Source organism: Antedon bifida, chromosome 8 (genome assembly GCF_963402885.1).
Source record: "Antedon bifida chromosome 8, ecAntBifi1.1, whole genome shotgun sequence".
Classification (NCBI taxonomy): Eukaryota; Metazoa; Echinodermata; class Crinoidea; order Comatulida; family Antedonidae; genus Antedon; species Antedon bifida.
This window is the reverse complement of record NC_136233.1, coordinates 1460638-1486127: the sequence shown is the minus strand read 5'-3', so window position 1 is coordinate 1486127 and position 25490 is coordinate 1460638. Positions and strand designations below refer to the sequence as shown.

Below are 25490 nucleotides of genomic sequence, written 5' to 3'. Positions count from 1 at the left end.
TGGATACATGACAAGTTAGTTTGAATATCTAAAGAATATCCCAATAAACCTTTCCCACTGTTAACATTTTATATATCAAATATTTGTATTCTCTCTGCAGTCAATATGTTTGCTTATCAATAACATTTGAAAGCTCTGTCTACATTATCAAACTTGTTTGATAAAAAAGTGTGATGTGCCAAATATGGTAGTAATATGCCTAAATATAGAAGTGATATGATGTTATCCTGTCCATATATGGCACATCACATTTTGTTGTTACTAAAGTATGATTGTGTAGACAGAGCTTAAGTTTAAGGAACCCTTCAACTGGTCATGTTGTAATAATAATACTTTGTACAGGTACTCATTGAACGAAGGAGAGACATGGAAAGTAGATCGATTCTCCGATAATAAGATCACAGTTTATGGAATGGTGACAGAACCCGGCGAGAAGAGGGCGGTCTTCACAGTGTTTGGTTCCGAACAAGTTGGGCATAGTTGGCTGATTGTGCAAGTCAATGTGACTATGAAGTTAGGTAAGAACCTGTTGAAATCTGTTGTCATTCTTGATATTATTATTTTCTCAACCCATACATACAGAAATGATGACTTCTGTTTTAAATACAGGTGTCGTAACATTAGACCACCTGGACTATGTTTAACCATCTGTGTAATATCATGGTATACTTGTATTATTAGTAATGGTTTTGTACATAATTTCTATCATCATTTATATCAATTCATATTTGATTTGCTAGGCCCAGCTTGCCAGGATGAGGACTATAAGGAATGGAGCCCAGGGGACGAGTTTGAAGACCTTCACTGCTTACTAGGCCGAAAAACAACATACAAGAGACGTCTAGCTCACTCCACTTGTTACAATGGCAGAAATTATGATCGACCAATCACGTCACAGAATTGCTCTTGTACTCGTGATGATTATGAATGGTATGCTAGTAATAGAGGGCGCTATGGTCTAAATTGTTTAAACCTCTGTCTACACACTATCAAACTAGTTTGACAAAAAAAGTATGATGTGCCCAAATATAGTAGTGATGTGCCTAATAAATATGGTAGTGCTATAGCATCATCATTTCCATATATGGGCAAATTTTTTTCCACAAAAAGTTTGATAGTGTAGACAAGGCTTTAAGACTAATTTCTACATTATTATATAATTCATAACGTATCCTTATCTCTAACATATAAACTATTACATTTTTGTCTTCAGTGATGCAGGCTATAGAGAGCATGAGTATTGGGATGGAATGAGTCACTGTGACTATGACCCCTCTAGTGGAATTGACCCTGCCCAACTACCCGTACCTTGTCCAGAAGGCACAACATATTATCGAACAAGAGGGTAAGATCTAGTTTAGCATTTATATTTTATTTAGTTGACTTCATTGGTCAAAAGTTGTAGCGTGGTGGTTAACATGCTTGCCTTCCAATCTCAATGTAAATTATAAAATAGTTTATCCATCCTGTAGTTTGTGAGTTACTCACTGTTGGATTAGTATAAAAAAAACAGTTTTAAACAGTTTGTCTTTCACCAACGTTCACCTAAGTAGGCTACAACGAATGATCAGTTCAGTCTTCTTTAGAGAGCAAAGTACAGTGTTGTGACTGTTTTCCCGGCTGGGGCCCTCTAGAATACATATCATTCCCCCGGTGGTTATTTTTTGGATAAAAAAACATGTTCAGGATGGAGTTGTGACTTGGTGGTTATGATGCTTAGCTACCAGTCCAAGGGTCCTGGGTTCAAGTCCTATCAGTGACAAAGTAAAGCTCCACTTCCAAAGACTTGTAATAAGACTTTGTTTATGTAGAGCATCTTGTGTATATGTTTGTTTGTTTGTTTGTCTTGTGAACAGGATTGCCACCTTTAAGAAGGATGTTATAATAATAAATTCGCTTATGGTTATCCTTGGCAATTTGCCATAATATATAAAAACAAAAAAAGACAAAAACAGGATGTGAGGTTGCAATCATGAATTCTAACATTAATGTACTGTGTCAGAAGGCGTGCCTGGCTGAAGTTGAAGAAATATATGTTTATTGTACGGACAGACTTAACATTTGCTATTTGTTTGTGTTTAGCTATCGTCGTGTAGAAGGAGATACATGTACTGGCGGTGAAGACTACCAGTATGACCCGATCCTAAGCTTGTGTCCTGTGGCAGGTAAGTGTCTAAAGCCCTGTCTACACTATAAAACTTTATGTGACAAAAAAATGTGATGTGCCCATATATGGACACGATGTCATATAACTACCATATTTGGGCATACCGCTACAATATTTGAGCACATCACATTTTTTTTGTCAAAGTAGTTTGATAGTGTAGACAAAACTTAATACCAATCAGTGATCAGTGTTTCAGTTGACAGGGATCAAATGATGTTTTTTTGACACGTGCGCAGTAGCAATTAATCACCACAGTATTTGTTCAATCATAAGATATTTTGTGAATCAATTCTCGCATGTCTTCTCAGATAGATTTGTTTAATGAATATAAATGTTAACCACTTATGATGGTAATTTTTTTCATATATGTTATAATTTTCATTGTAGAAAAGCAAGAGTTTATTTTATATGCGATGCGTACGTCAATCAACCGGTATCTATTCAACACTCACGAGGACGAAGTGTTGATTGGCGATCTGGAGAACGCTATTGCCATTGACTTTGATTATGATGATAACTGCGTGTTCTGGGCTGACATAGCAACAGATCAAATCATGGTAAACATTTTATAACATACAGTGGATTTTAAAACTCTGTCTACACTATCAAAGTTTATGTGACAACAAATGTGATGTGCTCATATATGGACACAATGATGTCATATCACTACCATATTTAAGAATATCACTACCAAATTTGGGCACATCACACTTATTTTTTCAAACTAGTTTGATAGTGTAGACAGAGCTTTAGAATTGATAAGTGCGATTTTTGTTGTATATAATAAATAGTGTGATCACTGACACTAATTAATTGTTTATTCTTCCTGAACAGAGACTTTGTTTTGATAGTGACGGCGAAAAACAAGTTATAGTTGAATCCAACTTGGACACAGTTGAAGGTCTTGCTTACGATTGGATTGGAGAAAACCTTTACTTTATGGATTCAGGAACGAACGCTGTTGAAGTTTGCCGTAAAGACGGTTCATTTAGACGTCAACTGTTCAATAATACAGATCAAGCTCGGGCGATTGTGCTAGACCCCAAGCGTGGGTAAGTTCACATTGTGTAATTGACGAGTAATAAAGCCTTCTCCAAGCTGATCCCTAAGTTTGACTAGCTCTTCCTTCCTCAACCTCTATCTATACATTGAGTGATACTCCAGTTTTTCAATTACACATGCAAGATCAATATGTTCCAAATATAGAATCATAATCGCTTGCCTCACTTTTTGTTCCAAATATAGAATCATAATCGCTTGCCTCACTTTTTGTTCCAAATATAGAATCATAATCGCTTGCCTCACTTTTTGAGAGTTTTATGTTCTATTGCTTTAAAAAGATTATAAAACTGCGCGAAATCTTAAAATTATATTTTGTTTTCTTTTTTCACCATATTTGGGAAAAAAATATAACTATGATATCACAGTCTATTTTTAGCCAAAACAGTATGAGGCAATAAACAATGTGTATGATTATCAAAAACAAAAGTTTGCTAAATAATTTAATAAACAGATTTAGAGAGTAAACTGTAGTTACTGCAGTAACTGCAGTAGAATATTTGTTGACATGATCTCTTAGCATTTCTCATCTATTTCTCTTGTTTTTGGCAGAGTGATGTACTGGACAGATTGGGGACATGTCCCTAGTATTAGTATAGGTGACATGGATGGTCGAAATCGCAAAGTTATTGTCAGTACAAATATACATTGGCCCAACGGTATTACCATAGACGATACGACTAACAGACTGTACTGGACAGACGCTTATTACGATCGCATCGAAACATCCGATCTGAATGGTGAACACCGCGCTGTTCTCATTTCTCAGAATGTCCCTCATCCATATTCAATAGCTGTTTTTAAGGTAATGCTCTTGAGTATCATTCTTGTTACCACTCACTGTAAGAATAATAATATGGATTTATATAGCACACATACCATTCAAGAGTGTTCAAGGCGCTGTCCATAACATTTATTTATTCTGTCTTTATACTGACTGACACTTTCAGTGCTAAGCATTGATTTCCAATACTTCCCATTAAGGAAGATATTTACCTTATTTTCAGGTGAAAAACACATAGATAATACATTGAGTTTGAGTCCCACTAACATAGGTAGATTTATAGTGTACACACACACTGTACTGTTGTCTTACCAGGCTATTAAAGTAGCATAATTGGGGGCGGGGTGCTTTTTATGTTGTGCATGTGGACTCCTCAGGGGAAACAACCCCTCCTTTGGTGCACTAGCCCCTCCTTTGGCGCACCAGCCCCTCCTCAGGGCAACCAGCCCCTCCTTTGGTGCACCAGCCCCTCCTCTGGGCAAGCAGCCCCCTTTGGCGCACCAGCCCCTCCTCAGGGCAACCAGCCCCTCCTTTGGTGCACTAGCCCCTCCTTTGGTGCACCAGCCCCTCCTCAGGGCAAGCAGCCCCCCCTTTGGCGCACCAGCCCCTCCTCAGGGCAACCAGCCCCTCCTTTGGTGCACTAGCCCCTCCTTTGGTGCACCAGCCCCTCCTCAGGGCAACCAGCCCCTCCTTTGGTGCACCAGCCCCTCCTCAGGGCAAGCAGCCCCCCTTTGGCACATCATACACCCACACTGCTCCGTACAAATGTGTAGCATAATCTTTTTGGAAACATTACAGGATAAGATTTATTGGGATGACTGGTCAGATCGTGCCATTCTGTATGCTGACAAGACTGACGGAGCAAACAAGGACACATTCTTAAATGACAAAAGTGGAATTATGGACTTAAAAATTCTTTCTCACACGTCACAACAAGGTACATGTTCCTACATCATATATTATCTTTTATTGGAACAAACTCTCATTCTCGATTGATAAATTGAACTTACTTGTACAACAAAATTTAAGGGAAATACACCATACTTTGGAATTAGCGCAATACAAATATTTGATTGAGATATGAGCTATAGCTTGATGTTTAACCCATTTGCCTTCAAATCCCAAGGTCCAGAGTTCAGACCTGACCTACAGTATTGTCAGGATTGTAACTCTCAACTCCTATTCCACACACTCAGCCTCAAATTTATAAGCATGATCATTTTTAGTTGATTCACCTATAATCCACCTTACCATCATCTTCAACCTACCATCCATTTTTGCAGGTACCAATCCGTGCTCAGAAAACAATGGTGGTTGCAGTCAACTATGCCTTCCTAGGCCTGCTGGTGCCTCAGAACTGCCTGGTATCCATAGGACCTGTCTGTGTGCCGATGGCTTCAACAGAACATTAAATGGCTTAAATGAGCAATGCACCTGTGGGCCTAACGAGCAAATGACTGCCAATGGCACTTGTACAGTAAACAGTGAGTAATAATAATAATAACAAGAATAATCTCTTTCTTTTCTTTTCTTTCTTTTATTTAATTTTTCACAGTTCTCATATAAATAGTAAAAATTCAGTAAGCAGGTATCAAAGAAATAATAAATGTAGTAATCAAATTAATTATAAATAAAGATATTGTACTTGCTAACTAAGTGTGAAAGGAGGTCAAATAAGTCAAAAACTTAACCCCTGTAAAAAGATATGGTACATAACACTACAATCTCACACCCTTATTTATGCTCAATTCAGGATAAATAGATTCAGGAACAATCCGAGTATAGTCCCATGAGCCCTAGTACTCCTATTCTGGTTACCATGATTTTAAATTCTTGAAAACTTTCACTATTTCTTGAATAATGTGTGTAAAAAATTCTTAATTTTTCATTGCCTCGTCCTGTGGATGCGATTTTGTTATTTTTCTGTTTTGTGTTTTCAGAACGTGGAACATGTAACCCATCACAGTTCTCATGTGCCAATGGCCAATGTATTCCAAGTTTATGGAAATGTGATCGCGACGACGATTGTGGAGATATGTCGGATGAACGAGATTGTCGTAAGTATATCATCATATTTTAATATAGTCTGTTACTTTGCTATAATAGTGGTACGGCGGAATCATATTAATTTGTCTTAATGTTACAGCATGGAATGCATGCCATTCGGATGAGTTCACGTGTGGAGATGGTTCTTGTATTCCCGCTCGCTGGATCTGTGACTACGAAGAGGATTGTGCTGATGGAAGCGACGAAAGAGAATGTGGTGAGTTTGAAACCTAAAGCTCTGTCCGCACTATCAAACTTTATGTGACAAAAAATAGTGATGTGCCTATATATGGACATGACGATGTCATATCACTACTATATTTGTGCATATCACTACCATATATGGACATGATGACGTCATATCACTCACATTTTTTTGTCACATAAAGTTTGATAGTTTAGACAGAGCTTTAGAACTCCAGTACAGTAGATTAATATTTTATCAAAGATGCACATTTTGTCGTTTCAAAGCAAATGTATTTTACAAAATAGAAGAAATCCTGCAACTGAGGCTTGGGTATTTTTATTTTCTGAACTTGCTCTGGTCGACAGGTCACTCAGTTGAATCAGTAACTAAATGCGAATTAGGCCCATTTATTCAGTGTGAATTAGGCCCATTTATTCAGTGTGAATTAGCCCATTTATTCAGTGCAAATTAGGCCCATTTATGTAAACCAAATGTAAAACGTTATACATATATTTTGTTAGAATCGGTAACGTGTGAAGATAACAAGTTTCCATGCAACAACGGGAAGTGCATTCCAGAGAATTGGGTTTGCGATTTTGATAACGATTGTGGCGACTATTCAGATGAGGACGACGAGCAGTGCAGACATAGTAATACCATCTTTTATTTTTGTATATTATTTGCATATTTAATGCAGTATTATATCCTATATTTTTACACTCTATTTCATTGTCAGTGACTTATACAATCTATTTCACTGTCAGTGACTTTACACTCTATTTCACTGTCAGTGACTTTACACTCTATTTCACTGTCAGTGACTTTACACTCTATTTCACTGTTAGTCACTTTACACTCTATTTCACTGTCAGTCACTTTAAACTCTATTTCACTGTCAGTGACTTTACACACTATTTCACTGTCAGTGACTTTACACTCTATTTCACTGTCAGTCACTTTACACTCTATTTCACTGTCAGTGACTTTACAATCTATTTCACTGTCAGTCACTTTACACTCTATTTCACTGTCAGTCACTTTACACTCTATTTCACTGTCAGTCACTTTACACTCTATTTCACTGTCAGTCACTTTACAATCTATTTCACTGTCAGTCACTTTACAATCTATTTCACTGTCAGTGACTTTACACTCTATTTCACTGTCAGTCACTTTACAATCTATTTCACTGTCAGTCACTTTACACTCTATTTCACTGTCAGTCACTTTACAATCTATTTCACTGTCAGTCACTTTACACTCTATTTCACTGTCAGTCACTTTACAATCTATTTCACTGTCAGTGACTTTACACTCTATTTCACTGTCGGTGACTTTACACTCTATTTCACTGTCAGTGACTTTACACTCTATTTCACTGTCAGTGACTTTACACTCTATTTCACTGTCAGTCACTTTACACTCTATTTCACTGTCAGTCACTTTACACTCTATTTCACTGTCAGTCACTTTACAATCTATTTCACTGTCAGTCACTTTCCTTCAGTATTGCATAATAATTTATTCAGATTTATTTGTTTCATATATGTTTTAGAAATCTTTCTTTATTCTGTATATTCATTCAATTTGAAGTCCAGTTAAATCTTATGTACAAATACAAAACAATAAAATGAGAAATGGTTTTATTTTTAGCCACGACAGTTTATCCCGGTAGTTGCTCACCCACTCAATTTCAGTGTGATAACGGTCGCTGTATTCGGTTGAGCTGGGAATGTGACGGGGATAATGATTGCCTAGATTACTCTGATGAGCGATTCTGTACAGGTTAGTCACATTTTATTTTAATTTATTTCATTCACATTTATTTGAAACAATCCAAGAAAAAAAAAACATACAATTTAAACAATAAGTTAAATGGTAACAATAAATAGAAGTTGTTTCAGGGATCGGGAATAGAAGTAAAATAACTTGTCTTATACCAACCCCTAAACAGAAAAAAACCCAAAGAAATAGAGCTCTGCATGTCATATCATTTGCTAATGTTAAATATATAAATAATAATCATAAAATATTCATAAACAAATCAAATTTTACTACGACACATTATGATTGTATTTGGAAACAATATGTCGTTTCTGTAGAAAGGTCATTTCATAACGTAAACAAAAAAGAAGCTGATGCTATTATTGGTGTGATATTAAAACAGCTACTAGCAATCTCAATGCCATGCTTATGATGAATGTCAGGATTGAAACTCACCTCTTTCCCTTCGTTGCTTGGACCCCCACTATTTGAGCTTTCTAAAGTTATTATTATTATTGTTATAGAAGATGATGTCACTGTATTTATTTTTTAGGAATAATTAATTTTGAATTGAATGTAAAATACAGACTAATTGAATGCAATGTCTTTTTCCGATACAGTTGAGCCGTCGTGTTTAGGCTACCAGTTCACGTGCGACAGCGGACAGTGTATTTACGGAATCTACAAGTGTGACGGAGAGTATGATTGCTTCGATGGTAGCGATGAAGACGATTGCCGTAAGTGTTTGCTTAAGTAGAAAACTACACAAGTGTTTGCTTAAGTAGAAAACTACACAAATGTTTGCTTAAGTAGAAAACTACACAAATGTTTGCTTAAGTAGAAAACTACACAAATGTTTGCTTAAGTAGAAAACTACACAAATGTTTGCTTAAGTAGAAAACTACACAAATGTTTGCTTATGTAGAAAACTATACTTTCTTCTTTTTAATTTAATACTCTATCAAGAAATTAATTTTAATTAAATTAAAAACATTTTTTTATAATATTTGTACACGTAACATTTTTATCTGTTTGAAAATTTTAACTTTTATGAATCCTCTTGTATCTCTATGTTTGAATGTCATCTGTATATTTTTGTATTGTTTTTAAGAGGGCCTCTTCAAGTCAGCTATACTGTTGTAGTACAGCTGTTAGAGCTACCCGTGTAAAATAAAGTTGAATAAATAAATAAATAAACTGCAACTAATTGTAACTTATATTTTAATTTAGTAAATAACCAACTCTTTGGGTTCAGGGCTAATATATACACACTATTCAAATGTTCTTTAGATGTAAACCTATACCATGTATTATTTGTTTTCTTTACCTTTATGTATAGCAACTTACATGTGGACGACATTCGAACCACACTGGAATGACACCACCAGCAGCTGTGCTAGTAATCAGTTTACCTGTTTGAGTGGTGGCTGTATTCAGTATGATTGGAAATGTGATGGAATTTATGATTGCGACGATTATTCAGATGAATATGATTGTAGTAAGTTTACCTGCTGAATTAAAGCTCTTTCTACACTATCAAACTAGCGTGATGTGCCTAAATATGGTAGTGATATGCCCAAATATGATAATGATATGACATCATCATGTCTATACTGTATATGGGCACATCACATTTGTTTGTCTCATAAAGTTTGATAGTGTAGACAGAGCTTAATATGATACATTGATACTGCAGATATGTCTTTCCTAGTGCCAGGCCTCTCCTGGTGCCAGGCCTCTCCTGGTGCCAGGCCTCTCCTGGTACCAGGCCACTCCTGGTGCCAGGCCTCTCCTGGTGCCAGGCCTCTCTTGGTACCAGGCCACTCATAGTGCCAGGCCTCATAGAAATATACTAATATGATACATTGATACCACAGGTACGTCCTTCCCATGGACCTCTCCTAGTTACAGCTGCGATTCACAAGAGTTTACATGCAATGAGGGACGTTGTATACCGTTGTCATGGCAATGCGACGGTGACAATGACTGTGGAGACATGTCCGATGAAAGACATTGTTACGGTTAGTACAGGGTACATACAAACTATGCCATGCTTATCAGTCTGCTGTTGACAAGTGTAAATGGACACATTATATATTTATTCACAGTTTTTGATCGACTATTATGGTTTATGAATAAACACGGTCACAAACTATTCCATAACCTTTAAAACGAATCAAGTATTGAGACTATTGTACCCTGTATAGGCTGTGTCAGGCCCACCAATAGATACTGTTTTATGTAGTATTAGTAATAATAATAAGGGAATCTTATATTGCTCCGGTTTCCATCACAATTTAGATGCTCATGGCGCATTGACACAATGCAATGAATGAACTCATGTAGTAAAGTACGAGCTGATGATAAAGGTCTTAAGCTTTGATTTAAAGGAGTTTGCAGATATAAAATGTTCGGGAAGTTTGTTCCAAAAAAATGGAGCTGCAAAAGTATTTCACTAAGAAATTAGACCATGTGCTAATGTTCAGCCATCTTGTACATCTATTTTATTAGTCTCCAGTCAAGTCGTTGCATTGCTATTATGAATATATTACAATGATTACTGATGTTTTTGCTATTCCTTCCTTTGTTCTGTTTAGGACCCACTTCTTATCCTACTACTACTGAACCTTACAACTGCGGTTTTTACCGGTCATGGTGCGGGCCAGGAGCGCTTACTCGCTGCGTCTGGAATTGGTATTTATGTGATGGATCCGATGATTGTGGAAATGGCTATGATGAGCAAAACTGCCAAGCTACAACGCCAATGCCTACGTGGTATTGGTGGACTACTCCGTCTGGACCCTGCAATCGTAACCAATTCAAATGTGACAATGGACAATGCATTCTTTCCGGTTTTAAATGTGATGGTTTCAGTGATTGTATAGATAATAGTGATGAAAAAGATTGCCGTAAGTAGTAGAAATTGAGGTGGTAGAGTGGTAGAGCACTCGACTATCGTACAGAAAGACCAGGGTTCAATTCCTAAAAAGAACAACTCCCAGTCCACTCAGCTATAAATGAGTACCTGGTTGTTGAAACATACTAAGGTGGTGTGGAAAGGAACTGGTTATCTATTAATTAATTAATGGCATTAATTACCAACATTTACTTAATAAACAGGTAATTAATGGCATTAATTACCTGTTTATTAAGTAAATGTTGTTGTTATTTCGTGAAATCCCTACCTGTATAGACTCTACATATGCCATTATTCCAAATATGGACACCCCTCGAAAGGAAAATGGAATATTCGAGCCGCCGTAGACTCTCTTTGTATGGTATTAATGGACATAACTCATCATGTGAATTTTCAGATATACATGGAACAACCCAGGCACCATGCTCTGAAAATCAATTTCAATGTAGAGATGGAGAGCTGTGTATTCCAGTTGACCAAGTCTGCAATGGTGTAACGAATTGCGCTGATAATTCGGATGAACACGGTTGTTGTAAGTATTTATAAGTAGAATGTCATGATACAGATGTTCAACGACATTGTAAAGCTCTGTCTACACTATCAAACTTGTGATGTGCCCATATATGGACATGATGATGTCATATCAATACCATATTTGAGCATATCACTACCGTATTTGAGCACATCAAACTAGTTTGATAGTGTAGACAGAGCTTAATGTTGCCATATGGCTTAATATCCATGGTGCTATGGCAAATGTTTGTTTTTGTTCTTCTCAATAGCATTTGATTATGTTGTGAGGGACCTGAAAGTATTACCTCAATCTAGTACATCTATTAAAATACTTTGGAATGCTCCACAACCACCGCCAAATCAACCATATACTTATGAACTACAGAAGAGGTATGTGTAAAGAGTATAAAACAAATTATTGTAGACAACTAAGTTTGTATAAACAAATTATAATAATTTGTAAACATATAAAAAACATTTACATTGAAATGAAATTTAAACGGTTTCGGCTAACGGCAAATAAATAGAACTTCAACTACATTAAAAATTAGTGAAGACAACAAAGTTTATATAGACAGATTAGTGAAGACAACAAAGTTCATATAGACAAATGAATGAAGACAACAAAGTTTATATAGACTACAACCTGAACATTTATTTAATTTTTTTGTAGAGAATCATCATCGTTTCAATGGCCTACTGAATCAAAATCATTTGAAAGTTTGATTTCTGCTTACATATGGGGCGACTTGAAACCTTTTACCATGTACCAATTCAGTGTCAAGGTAAAAACAAATGTGACATATGAACGAGTAACAAGTTCGTCTGTTTCCACGTTCGAAGGGGGTAAGCTTCTGTTTCAATTTCTTCTTTAAGCAATTCATAGATGTCATTTCTCTGTTCAGGCTTCATATCCTATGTAAACCCATTATTCTGTATTAACAATCAATTTATTAGTGTTTTGTTTTGGTGCAAAGCCTTCTGCAATTATTATGTAATTATATTATAATTTTCGTTTATTGATATTAAAATGAGGTTCTTTCTTTGTTTAAATCATTTTTTTTATTATTGTCATTTTAAAATGTTTTATGTTTAAAGAAAATTAATTAAATTGTCAATGTCACCATGACCTAACTAAATTAGTCATAATCTTTTATTTCTAAAGTTCCTGGTGCACCAAGGAACCTGAAGGTGGTAAACATTGCAGACAAAGCTAGTAAAGCTACTGTACAGTTAACTTGGATAGCGCCATTAAATATTAATGGATACCTTTTGAGTTATCAGGTAAATACAGCTAAAGAATCATGACATTATTTTACTGCATCTACTGTTGTAACTACATTTTTTAAATGATTTTGTTTTCTCCATTTGTCACCACAATTTTTTAATTCTAACAGCGGGGAAACTCGCCACTTACATAGAAATAGAGTAAATATATGTAGATTACTTGAAATCTTTCTCATCTTAATGCAAAACATTTATAACTATCAAACAATATCAGAATCAATAGTAATATGTTTTTCAACATGATTAATAAGTAATCTGATACTAATTATTTATGTATTCATTATTATAATTTAAATTATGAATATTCATTTTTCATTCAGGTTGAGTACAATAATTATAATCCTTTTATTGGTGTCTCTCACAAAACTGTTCCTGCTGATTCTTTATCGACTTTAATATCTGATTTGGAATTCAATAAGCAATACATATTCAAAGTGAGTTATTACATATTGAAAATAATATATTTTGTACAACCAATGTTATTATTGTGTTTATTGGTATGTATTGTTATTGAGGGTTGCCTATGTAGTACTATATTGGTACCATTATAGATAAGGACATTTGTTGGAAGCCTAATACAATATACCTTACTAAGAAAGCTAATCAGCACCTGTATTTTCTCAGAAATTTGAAAAACTTCAGGGTTAGTGAGGATATTCTTTATTTATTTTTCTCTAGTGTGATTGTAAGTGTTCTTTTATACAACTGCATTGTCTGGTTTGCCAGTCTATCAGGAATAAACAAGGATAAATTTAAGAAAGTTATGAAACGAGCTTGCAGAGTAATTGGCTGCAATGTAAAACACGTCGATGATATACATACTGACTATTTATATAAGCATTTTGTCAAGATCATGAATAATATAAAACACCCTCTAAATCAGTATATTGTGTATCAAAGGTCAGGTAGGATTAGGCCTCTTAAGGGTCATAATCGGCACAGAAACTCCTTCCTTGTAAATGCAATCCATGAGTTTAATTGTAGATTTTTAAGATAATGTTTCAGTTTAGTATTTATTGTTGTAGTGTGGTGAGTTCTTGCAGCAAGCAAGAAGAATTTCAACTGTCACATGTTTGGCCTTTGACAATAAAGTTTTCTTGTATCTTGTATGTAGTTTCAGTGAAGGAACTGATCCTTTAGGGTGACCTCAATTTAAAATTTTACTTAAGTTAAAGTGACATTTGATATTAACTGTACAAGAACAAGAAATACAGAAAAAGTGAAATATAGAAAGAGTATATTATTTTGTTTGGAAATAATAATTGGACTACAACTAGAAGGCAAGCCTCGTCTTAAGCTCTGTCTACACTATCAAACTAAATAAAGTTGCAAAGTTTTAGAGTGAACCTGAGTTTCAATTTACTGTCTCTATTTCATAGTACCTAACTTTGTCTTCTGATCTCTGTGTCTAAAGCTCTGTCTACACTATCAAACTTTATGTGACAGCAAAATGTGCCCATATATGGACATGATGACGTCATATCACTACCATATTTGAGCACATCACACTTTTTTTGTCAAACTAGTTTGATAGTGAAGACAGAGCTTTTTTCTTGTTTTTATTTTGTTATTTCAATTTGTTTGCAGGTTCGGGCACAAACACATGGTGGGTTTGGTCCATTTGTCAATGCAAGTATAACAACAACAAATGATGGTGACCGTGGTAAGTAACATTTTTCGTAGTACACCTTTCAAGATGGGTAGGTGTTTTGCTCTGGTGTACTAGTCCACAAACTTTCATGGACAAACGACCTAAAATGGCACTGTGATATGCTGTGACCTGGTAGAAGCATCTAGTTGAAGTCGAAATCTCTGTATACACTATCAAACAACAAAATCTGATGTGCCCATATATGGAAACGATGATGTCATATTACTACCATATTTGGGCATATCACTACCATATTTGGGAACATCACACTTTTTTGGTCAAACTAGTGTTTGACAAAAAACAATGGAACAATTCATTTAAATTACAAATCAATTTATTCAATCATTCATTTAAAACTTTATTATTCCATGGTGAAACTCTGTTGGCCGTATGAACTGTACATACAGAAGATAAATAAAAATATAAAAGTTAGAAGAACGATAATAAAATGATTCTCAAAATTAAAGTAAATAAAGTCGGGATTGTGATTTTTGTTGATAATAATTGTCTTGTTTTCTAGTGATCTTGACTAGCCCAAAATCATTCAAGGTCGAAAACGCGGTTGATAATAGTCTTCATCTGTCGTGGGAAGCACCAGATACCAGTGCTGATGTTGAGGTACTCACATTCTCTGCTTATTTTGTATTTTATGTTTATTCCCATTTCTCATTCATTCACCACACATAGAGTATCGTAGATTTTACTAGCCCTGTCTGGGACATTTGTCTTTGAATTAGATTCAAATATTTAATAATATAGCTATCTGTACCAGATGGTCTACAAATAAGTTTGATATAACAAACTCCGAAAAAACTGAGGCATGCCATTATGTTTTGAACGTTTCAAACTTTATTTGTTTAATCCTAAGGAATGAACAAATAACATTTGAAATATATTTAATATTCAGTTGGTCTATGTATTTTTTTGTGCAGAACTATGTCTTGAGTATCTCATCAGAATTGTGGGAAGGTAATGTTCGATATCAAGATCGCTATAATGAGGCTATTAAGAAAACTGAGGTCACAGGTCAGTACACTGCTTGAACATGTCAAAGGTCAATATTATTGATCATCAGTGTTTTACTTTTTACTTATAGAAGGTTAATTATTTATCAAGATAGTTTTGGTTTTGGCAAGTTTTTTCAAGCTTTACCATTTGCAGTTTTAAGTTGTCTCTCTAACCTGTTGTTCTGTGTTAAGAATGTGTAAAAATGCATGAAAATCAACTTTTTTATCAAACTAACTAAAGTGAAATCACAAGTATCTGTGTATGTTGCAGAAGGGTAAACTTTTTCCAATCGCAAAACTGTTTCACCGTTTGCACATTTTAATATTACTTATTTATCTTGTAGTGAATAAGCTTTGTTCAGGTACAAATTACTCGTTTGAGGTCGCTGGCGCAAATGCTTACTCTGTTGGACCTACTTCATTTGCTGATGGTAGTACAACTGGAAAGTTTCCACAGGCGCCTCTCAATTTAACGGGTGAAGTATTAAGTGAAACTGAGGTGACTCTGCGATGGCAAGCCCCAACAAGTGCCACTAAAGATGTAAGTGTATTATCCATTCATTCAAAAGTGTGTTCATTCTAGGTCTAGCCTTAGCTATAGGATTTACATGTTGAGTCAATTTAAGCTCAACCTAGATTATATGGATTTTGCCCGTACCATTTGTAAAATGTAGGTCATGCTGTAGTCATTTATTTTTTAATCAACTACCTTGCAATTGAACTGTAGCAAATTGTCACAAGTCTGTTGGGTAGGAAAAAATATTCTTTCAAAATCAATTTAGCACCGCTTAAAGTAGAGTAGATTTGTTAGGTCATACTATAGTAGTTGTTTTTGCTAAATATTAGGCTAGTTTTAAAGTCCCAATACAAACTTATTTTTTCATCATATCTAGACGACCTATAAAATATTTTGGACCGAGAGTGGCGAATTTATGAGAAAGACAACATCGGCAAATGAAGTCACCAAAAGGACGACCTATCCAATAACTAACCTGAGGTCAGGGGTCGAATATTACTTTGCAGTGAGTGTGCAAGACCAGAACTGTGAATACACTCCAAAGTCAAACATCATTCCACTGACAACAAGCTTTGGTAAGTAAACATTAACATCCTAAAGCTCTGTCTACACTATCAGTGTCTAGTTTGACAAAATAAGTGAGATGTACCCAAAAATGGTAGTAATATGCCCAAATATGGTAGTGATATGACATCATGTCCATATATGGGCACATCACATTGTTTGTTTATTTTTGTACTGGGCGACCTCTTCAGTCAAAGACTGGTCTCCCAGAGGGCCCAGTTGGTGATCAGTGGCTGTGATGTACTAATACACCGGGGTAACCCCCTACTCGTCTCGAAAGATGTTCTAGGTTCTTTAAAGTGCACACGAGCTAGTTGTGTACACTGGACCTACGGTTTATAGTCCTTATCCGAGAAGACTCGTTCTACCACCAGAACCATGGAGTGAGTGAGCCTCGAACCCCTGCCGATGTTATGGCTACGTAATTACGGTTCCACTGTCTTAACCGCTCGGCCACTCACTAATTTTGTTGTTTGAGAGCTTTATGGTAAGGAAGCTTTTAATTTGTGACAACCGTAAGTTATGTTAATTTGTCGTACACATGCAGGGAAGTTGGCACATTTTTCATGGTTACAGTACCCCACACTGAGTGACCACAATATATAATTATTGTTTTTCTTTTTTGTATGTTCAGATCATACTCTTGCACCACGCGAATTAAAATGTTCTGGTAACAGCTTCTTTTCCATCTCTCTAAAATGGAAATCTCCCAGAGATGGAGTACCTGAGCCACTGGTGAGGATTTTTTTTATTGTTCTTCTCAATCAGTAATATTCTGTGTATAATCAATGTTATTTTAATTATTTCATTGAGATAAAACAAATGTATAAACCTCAGAGGTCAGAAGTTGAATAAAAAAACTGCAGGAGACTATCAAAATGGGACCCAAACAATAGGGGGCGCAATCATTTATAATAATGAGAAATGTTACAAACTGGACAATTATTACATTTTTGTTGAACCTAAAAACAGACACAAATAGTATACTTTTAGTGACGTTTCGTTTGGCATACTGTCAACTTTGGATTGGTCTGTACAATCTTGGAAACGCTGTGTACCGCCACAGTTTGCATTGTATTTCAGAACCAGATGAATTTATTTAATAGCATGAGAAATGTTGTTTTATTTGCAGGATTACCAAATACATTACAATACTAGCTATCCAAATAAAACTGATGGACCACCGCAGAGTGCAACAACCAATAAGATAGGCAATTCTAATGTAGACTACAACTTGACAGGCCTAGTGCCATCAGCCAACTACGTCATTGATGTCTCTCTTAATGCTCAAAATGCAACACGAACTGAGAGGGTGCATTGTAGCACAGGTAAACGTCTCTTTGTATTGTCCAAATAGCTCAGCTATACATTGTACTAGCTCAAATCACATAACAATAGTCGGGGCAAACAAACGGATGTGCTTGCCCAGAGGAGCGAGCAAACGGATGTGCTTGCCCAAATGGATGAGCAGACAGATTTGCTTGCCCAGAGAGGCGAGCAAACAGATTTGCTTGCCCAGAGTGGCGAGCAAACGATTTGCTTGCCCAGAGAGGCGAGCAAACGATTTGCTTGCCCAGAGTATCTCTGGCTTGTACTAAATTCAGCATATGTTTAATTGTCCATGAATCCATGTTTTTGAATTTCACAACCTAAAATTTTTAAATTTTCCAAACAATTTATTTCCCATTTGATGACATTATTCTTGTGTCCCAATGACAGAAACGCAAGAACCACCAGACCTGTTTGTTCAAGTTTTAATTGAGGGCATCCTTCTTAGCTGGCATGCACCAGAGAAATCATTCTACAAAGAATTGGAAACGCCTATACCAGAGGTTAGTACATTATGAATGTATTTGTATAGTTTGTATAGCCTGACACATGCACCTGTGCTTTGTAATCTATATTATAAGCCGTAGACTAAGATACGTTTTCAGCTTGTGATATTTCGGACCACAGTTAGGGTAAACAAAAAATAAAAAAGAACCAATTTATTTCAAGATATAGTTGATTTTAATAATCAGTTGTTGTATATAATACATAGCACACTCCTACTGTTGATATTTATTTTCAATGTGAATAGCATTTAAATAACATTTAGAAAACAAATGGTAGTCAACCTCTGTAAGGACCAAAACTTGGTAATTTTCTCAGGTGTCACAATGTTCCAGGGATCAAAACGTCCCAGGGGTCAAAACGTCCCAGGGGTAAAAACGTCCCAGGGGTCTAAACATCCCAGGCTTAAACATTTCAGGGGCCAAGATGTCCTTGGCCTCAGAGACCAATACCAACATTTAGTTACGTCTGATGATGATATAGAATAACCTGCATTTATATATTATGTTTTGATTTTTTGTAGACATACACCCTATATAGAGGACTATCAAAATACCACGCAACTATTATTTGGAATACCACAGACGCATACTACCTGGATAAAAACATTGATCCAAATACCACCTACTATTATTATATTACAACTGGTTACTATCAAGGGTTTTATGGAAAAAAATCAAACATTGAGGAAGTGGACAGTTCACTCGATACTGCTGTTGGTTAGTATCATACATTTGTTTTAAATTTTTAATTTTGAAGGTGGAAAACATTTGAACAAAATTGAATTCAAAAGCTTTTTATTTTTATTGTACATACCTTGTTTCACACAGTTCCTCCAGCTTCAAAAGCTCTTTATTTTTATTGTACATACCTTGTTTCACACAGATCCTCCAGCTACACACAATGGCAAGAAAAACAACTTGTTACTTGAAACAGCCGTTCCTGTCGTCGTCATCCTTATTCTCATTCTGGTGGTCACGCTTGGCTACTTTGTTGTTCGACATCAGCGTCTGCAGAGGAGCTTCATGTCGTTTGCCAACAGTCACTACGACCCCGCTGCTGGAACTGCCACTTTCACAGGTCCCGACGGTGATGACCTTGGTAAACAAGTTGAATTAATTAATAATAATTTTTTGTGCTTTTCCTGATTATTATCAAAAAGATACAAATGCAATATTTTCACAATAATTTGCATAAAATATTTCAATTATTTTTACCGTTTTTTCTTTTTCAAATTTTTTAGGAGAAGATGAAGACTCGCCAATGATTCGTGGATTTTCCGACGACGAGCCGTTAATTGTTGCGTAGCGCCCTCTGTCTCGTCCACCTTCATTGACAAACTGTGTTTAAGTAAGTTTTGTTGTTGAAGTATACAATACTAGATTTATATTATACACACAGATCATTTTATGTTATATACAAATTAGTAGTTGCAATATTCTTGTCTTTGGTGGAATTGGCGTTTGGTTATTACCGTAATTATTCAAATAAACGCCCTGCTTTGAATACATGCACCCCTCAAATAATCTCCTTCGTCGTCAACACCCTCAGGTTTGAAACAATAGCCCATCTAGAATTCATATACACATAATACAGTAATATAACACATTTCTATTTGTAGTAGAATTTATAATATAATTTGTTGCCATTTGACACCTCTAAATGTAAACCCCCTCCTAAAAACCCTCCAAAACAATAAACATCCCGGGGCGTTTATTCAAATAAATACGGTACTTTTTAGAAGTAAAACGCCTTCATCTGCTGGATTTGGTGTTTGAAGCTTACATGTTGTAACTCTAATCAAACACTTGGTGTAGATTCCAAAGATATTATGATTCCAAAATGTTTTAATATACATTATTATGAATGAGTGAGCATAACAAAGAAATGAATTTAATATTTAGTCAAACTATTATAAGAAAAATAATATTAATGTTTTATTTTACTCAGATTATGAATTTATATCCATACTTGTATCATTCCGCTGTACATATATTATATACAGAAAGAGTTTGTAGTTTTTTTAAGACTTTTTTTTATGAATTAAGAAATCTGTTTTTCAATCTGTACTCGGCCAACTTGCGTACCCCGCTAAAGTCATGTTCAGTCAGAGGAAAATGGCTGTGGTCACGTTACAAAGTGAGATAAAAGTTGTCAAAACAATATTAAACTATCTGATAATATATGGAATATTTATTCTGAAATAAAGTGATCAATTCAATAACTTAACCACATAAAACTCCTAGAAAGTAGGAAGCCTTTTGCCATTTTTCCTCTGACTGTATTTTGTAACTATGCATCAGCTTGGCTTGATTACATGGATAATTTAAACATCTTAACGAGAGTAACAGTTGGCGATGCAGTGATTGCAAGACAGACTACTTAACAGAGTGGAATATGGCATATTTTGAGTACGTTTTTTATAATATAAGCTTTTGTGTGTCGTCGTATGGAATTTTGGTTTTGTTAATATACAGAATTTTCAATATTATGTACGATTTAATTTTGCTTTATTATTTTGTTTGCAAACTATATGAAATATTTAGCCTTTATAGTATGAAATACTTAATGATTTTGGATCAGTTTGAGTTTGATATGATGCCTAAACACTCCTGTACACATGGACTAAGTACAACAGTTCTCCCCTTTCAAGTATACTTAACCAGGGGTGGATCCAGGATTTTGTGCACAAAACATATCAAAGAATAGTTTAATAATAATTTTATTTTAGTGTACCCCCAAGCCCCTGGCTAGTTAGCACATTTCTTTGAGAAGTCAAATTAATTGGATTAATAATATTTGAGGACATTACAAAATAATTTTTATGTAAGGACATTAAATTTATGTTAAAACCTTGACATTTAATGTTGTACCAATGTTACTTAACTTTTACTATTTCATTTTCGTTATTGTTTTTGTCAATCTTTGTTTAAATGTTGTTGTTCCAGAGTTGTTCACCATACAATGGTCCAACTCGTACACTGTGGCCTTTTTTTTAATTCAGTAATGTGATTATCATGTGATCTGAATTCCATGTGATTATTGAGTGAATTTCATGTGAAATTCTTGCTCTATCATGTGAATATCATTTGAAATTCTTGCACTGTCATGTGAATATCATGTGAAAGTCTTGCTATATCATGTGAAATTCTTGCTCTATCATGTGAATATCATGTGAAAGTCTTGCTCTATCATGTGAATATCATGTGAGATTCTTGCTCTATCATGTGAATATCATGTGAAATTCTTGCTCTATCATGTGAATATCATGTGAAATTCTTGCTCTATCATGTGAAATTCTTGCACTTTCATGTGAATATCATGTGATCACAAACCTCATTAACATCTGATGACCACATGTAATTAGCAATGTTTATCATCAATATGTTACATCATGATAATCACATGTACGTTTCTAAATTGTACTTTGTAATATAAAATTATTTTGATACTAAATAATACTGATTCTAGTGAAGTAAGAGTTAAATGTTGGGGTTTGTGAATATTTTAGACAACCGTGTTAATACATTACACAGGAGACTGTATACGAATGATATTAGTAAAAATATTTAATATCGGTATGCGACAGCTTACATTATTACTCTGATAAATTTATGTCATTCCGGTAAATGGGTTTTCATGTCTGTCTTCTCACAATATAGTGATGATAGGTTTTTGCACTCAGATGAATAAAAATGTACTCACTAGTTAGACTTGTGTTCTATAGAACATTAGTATTTGGTATTGTTGGGTGTCATATAACAAAGTTTGGATGAATTTCGGCCCTCTTTTTCATATAGATTGATCCTATGGCACCATAAGATTATATATAAAAAAAATATTTACAGCATTGTGGTAACATGTGCAGAACAATTTTTTTTTTAGCAATTTGGCATTTTTTGGAAATTTTTCGAAAAATGGCCAAATTTCGAAAAATTCTACTATAAATAGTTACTATGGCACTATAAAATGATGATAAAACAATATATGCGCATATATGGCAATATTATCGCATAGTTAATTATTGATTTTGAAAAAGTGGACATTTAGGCAATTTTTCGAAAAAATCCCTGTACATATGCGCAGTACAGGGAAATTTTCGAAAAATGACAAATTTTCGACCCTTTTATTTTTTTACATAAATGGTTACTATAGCATAATAAACATGCGCAGAGTCGAATAATGGGTTCTGCGCATGTCAATTATGCTATAGTAACCAGTTTTATCGAAAAATAAAAGGGAAATTTCAGAAAAATGGCCAATTTTCGACCCTTTTATTTTTTGACATAAATGGTTACTATAGCATAATAAACATGCGCAGAGTCGAATAATAGGTTCTGCGCATGCCAATTATGCCATAGTAACCATTTTTATCGAAAAATAAAAGGGTCGAAATTTGGCCATTTTCTGAAAAAAATCCCTGTACTATAGTAAGGGAAACTTCCGAAAAATTGCCAATTTTCGACCCTTTTATTTTTTGACATAAATGTTTACTATAGCATAATAAACATGCGCAGAGTCGAATAATGGGTTCTGCGCATGTCAATTATGCTATAGTAACCATTTTTATCGAAAATTGAAAAGGTCGAAATTTGGCCATTTTCTGAAAAAATCCCTGTACTATAGTAAGTGAAATTTTCGAAAAATAGCCAATTTTCGACCCTTTTATTTGTTGACAAAAATGGTTACTATAGCATAATAAACATGCGCAGAGTCGAATAATGGGTTCTGCGCATGTCAATTATGCTACAGTAACCATTTTTATCGAAAATTGAAAAGGTCGAAATTTGGCCATTTTCTGAAAAAATCCCTGTACTATAGTAAGGGAAATTTTCGAAAAATGGCCAATTTTCGACCCTTTTATTTGTTGACAAAAATGGTTACTATAGCATAATAAACATGCGCAGAGTCGAATAATGGGTTCTGCGCATGTCAATTATGCTACAGTAACCATTTTTATCGAAAAATAAAGGGGTCGAAATTTGGCCATTTTCTGAAAAAATCCCTGTACTATAGTAAGGGAAATTTTCAAAAAATGGCCAATTTTCGATCCTTTTATTTTTTAACATTAATGGTTACTATAGCATAATAAACATGCGCAGAGTCGAATAATGGGTTCTGCGCATGTCAATTATGCCATAGTAACCAGTTTTATCGAAAAATAAAAGGGAAATTTCAGAAAAATGGCCAATTTTCGACCCTTTTATTTTTTGACATAAATGGTTACTATAGCATAATAAACATGCGCAGAGTCGAATAATAGGTTCTGCGCATGCCAATTATGCCATAGTAACCATTTTTATCGAAAAATAAAAGGGTCGAAATTTGGCCATTTTCTGAAAAAAATCCCTGTACTATAGTAAGGGAAACTTCCGAAAAATTGCCAATTTTCGACCCTTTTATTTTTTGACATAAATGTTTACTATAGCATAATAAACATGCGCAGAGTCGAATAATGGGTTCTGCGCATGTCAATTATGCTATAGTAACCATTTTTATCGAAAATTGAAAAGGTCGAAATTTGGCCATTTTCTGAAAAAATCCCTGTACTATAGTAAGTGAAATTTTCGAAAAATAGCCAATTTTCGACCCTTTTATTTGTTGACAAAAATGGTTACTATAGCATAATAAACATGCGCAGAGTCGAATAATGGGTTCTGCGCATGTCAATTATGCTACAGTAACCATTTTTATCGAAAATTGAAAAGGTCGAAATTTGGCCATTTTCTGAAAAAATCCCTGTACTATAGTAAGGGAAATTTTCGAAAAATAGCCAATTTTCGACCCTTTTATTTGTTGACAAAAATGGTTACTATAGCATAATAAACATGCGCAGAGTCGAATAATGGGTTCTGCGCATGTCAATTATGCTACAGTAACCATTTTTATCGAAAAATAAAGGGGTCAAAATTTGGCCATTTTCTGAAAAAATCCCTGTACTATAGTAAGGGAAATTTTCAAAAAATGGCCAATTTTCGATCCTTTTATTTTTTAACATTAATGGTTACTATAGCATAATAAACATGCGCAGAGTCGAATAATGGGTTCTGCGCATGTCAATTATGCCATAGTAACCATTTTTATCGAAAAATAAAAAGATCGAAATTTGGCCATTTTCTGAAAAAATCCCTGTACTATAGTAAGGGAAATTTTCGAAATATGGCCATTTTTCGACCCTTTTATTTTTTGACATAAATGGTTACTATAGCATAATAAACATGCGCAGAGTCGAATAATGGGTTCTGCGCATTTCAATTATGCCATAGTAACCATTTTTATCGAAAAATAAAAGGGTCGAAATTTGGCCATTTTCTGAAAAAATCCCTGTACTATAGTAAGGGAAATTTTCGAAAAATGGCCAATTTTCGACCCTTTTATTTTTTGACATAAATGGTTACTATAGCATAATAAACATGCGCAGAGTCGAATAATGGGTTCTGCGCATGTCAATTATGCTATAGTAACCATTTTTATCGAAAAATAAAAAGGTCGAAAATTGGTCATTTTTTGAAAAAATTCCTGTACTATAGTAAGGGAAACTTCCGAAAAATGGCCAATTTTCGACCCTTTTATTTTTTGACATAAATGGTTACTATAGCATAATAAACATGCGCAGAGTCGAATAATGGGTTCTGCGCATGTCAATTATGCTATAATAACCATTTTTATCGAAAAATAAAAAGGTCGAAATTTGGCCATTTTCTGAAAAAATCCCTGTACTATAGTAAGGAAAATTTTCAAAAAATGGCCAATTTTCGACCCTTTTATTTTTTAACATAAATGGTTACTATAGCATAATAAACATGCGCAGAGTCGAATAATGGGTTCTGCGCATGTCAATTATGCCATAGTAACCATTTTTATCGAAAAATAAAAAGATCGAAATTTGGCCATTTTCTGAAAAAATCCCTGTACTATAGTAAGGGAAATTTTCGAAAAATGGCCATTTTTCGACCCTTTTATTTTTTGACATAAATGGTTACTATAGCATAATAAACATGCGCAGAGTCGAATAATGGGTTCTGCGCATTTCAATTATGCCATAGTAACCATTTTTATCGAAAAATAAAAGGGTCGAAATTTGGCCATTTTCTGAAAAAATCCCTGTACTATAGTAAGGGAAATTTTCGAAAAATGGCCAATTTTCGACCCTTTTATTTTTTGACATAAATGGTTACTATAGCATAATAAACA

The 25490-nt window shown here is 34.7% G+C and overlaps 1 protein-coding gene across 1 annotated transcript in view; it reads left to right on the top strand.

Moving 5' to 3' along the window:
- Nucleotides 1-22007, top strand: part of LOC144850759 (sortilin-related receptor-like) — a 32276-nt gene extending 10269 nt beyond the window's left edge. The window contains exons 11-43 of the mRNA XM_078708170.1: nucleotides 343-518; nucleotides 741-930; nucleotides 1214-1345; nucleotides 2083-2165; nucleotides 2555-2724; nucleotides 3002-3219; nucleotides 3779-4031; nucleotides 4809-4947; nucleotides 5294-5494; nucleotides 5951-6067; nucleotides 6157-6273; nucleotides 6765-6893; nucleotides 7897-8028; nucleotides 8628-8744; nucleotides 9347-9505; nucleotides 9885-10028; nucleotides 10605-10916; nucleotides 11322-11456; nucleotides 11707-11827; nucleotides 12111-12283; nucleotides 12603-12721; nucleotides 13045-13158; nucleotides 14312-14387; nucleotides 14896-14993; nucleotides 15308-15401; nucleotides 15727-15923; nucleotides 16276-16474; nucleotides 17098-17198; nucleotides 17596-17791; nucleotides 18183-18295; nucleotides 18820-19015; nucleotides 19182-19397; nucleotides 19540-22007. Coding sequence (XP_078564296.1) covers nucleotides 343-518; nucleotides 741-930; nucleotides 1214-1345; nucleotides 2083-2165; nucleotides 2555-2724; nucleotides 3002-3219; nucleotides 3779-4031; nucleotides 4809-4947; nucleotides 5294-5494; nucleotides 5951-6067; nucleotides 6157-6273; nucleotides 6765-6893; nucleotides 7897-8028; nucleotides 8628-8744; nucleotides 9347-9505; nucleotides 9885-10028; nucleotides 10605-10916; nucleotides 11322-11456; nucleotides 11707-11827; nucleotides 12111-12283; nucleotides 12603-12721; nucleotides 13045-13158; nucleotides 14312-14387; nucleotides 14896-14993; nucleotides 15308-15401; nucleotides 15727-15923; nucleotides 16276-16474; nucleotides 17098-17198; nucleotides 17596-17791; nucleotides 18183-18295; nucleotides 18820-19015; nucleotides 19182-19397; nucleotides 19540-19604 — 5002 coding nt within the window. The 3' untranslated portion in view covers nucleotides 19605-22007. The remainder of the gene's footprint in view (nucleotides 1-342; nucleotides 519-740; nucleotides 931-1213; nucleotides 1346-2082; nucleotides 2166-2554; nucleotides 2725-3001; nucleotides 3220-3778; nucleotides 4032-4808; nucleotides 4948-5293; nucleotides 5495-5950; nucleotides 6068-6156; nucleotides 6274-6764; nucleotides 6894-7896; nucleotides 8029-8627; nucleotides 8745-9346; nucleotides 9506-9884; nucleotides 10029-10604; nucleotides 10917-11321; nucleotides 11457-11706; nucleotides 11828-12110; nucleotides 12284-12602; nucleotides 12722-13044; nucleotides 13159-14311; nucleotides 14388-14895; nucleotides 14994-15307; nucleotides 15402-15726; nucleotides 15924-16275; nucleotides 16475-17097; nucleotides 17199-17595; nucleotides 17792-18182; nucleotides 18296-18819; nucleotides 19016-19181; nucleotides 19398-19539) is intronic.
- Nucleotides 22008-25490: the final 3483 nt, after the last annotated feature.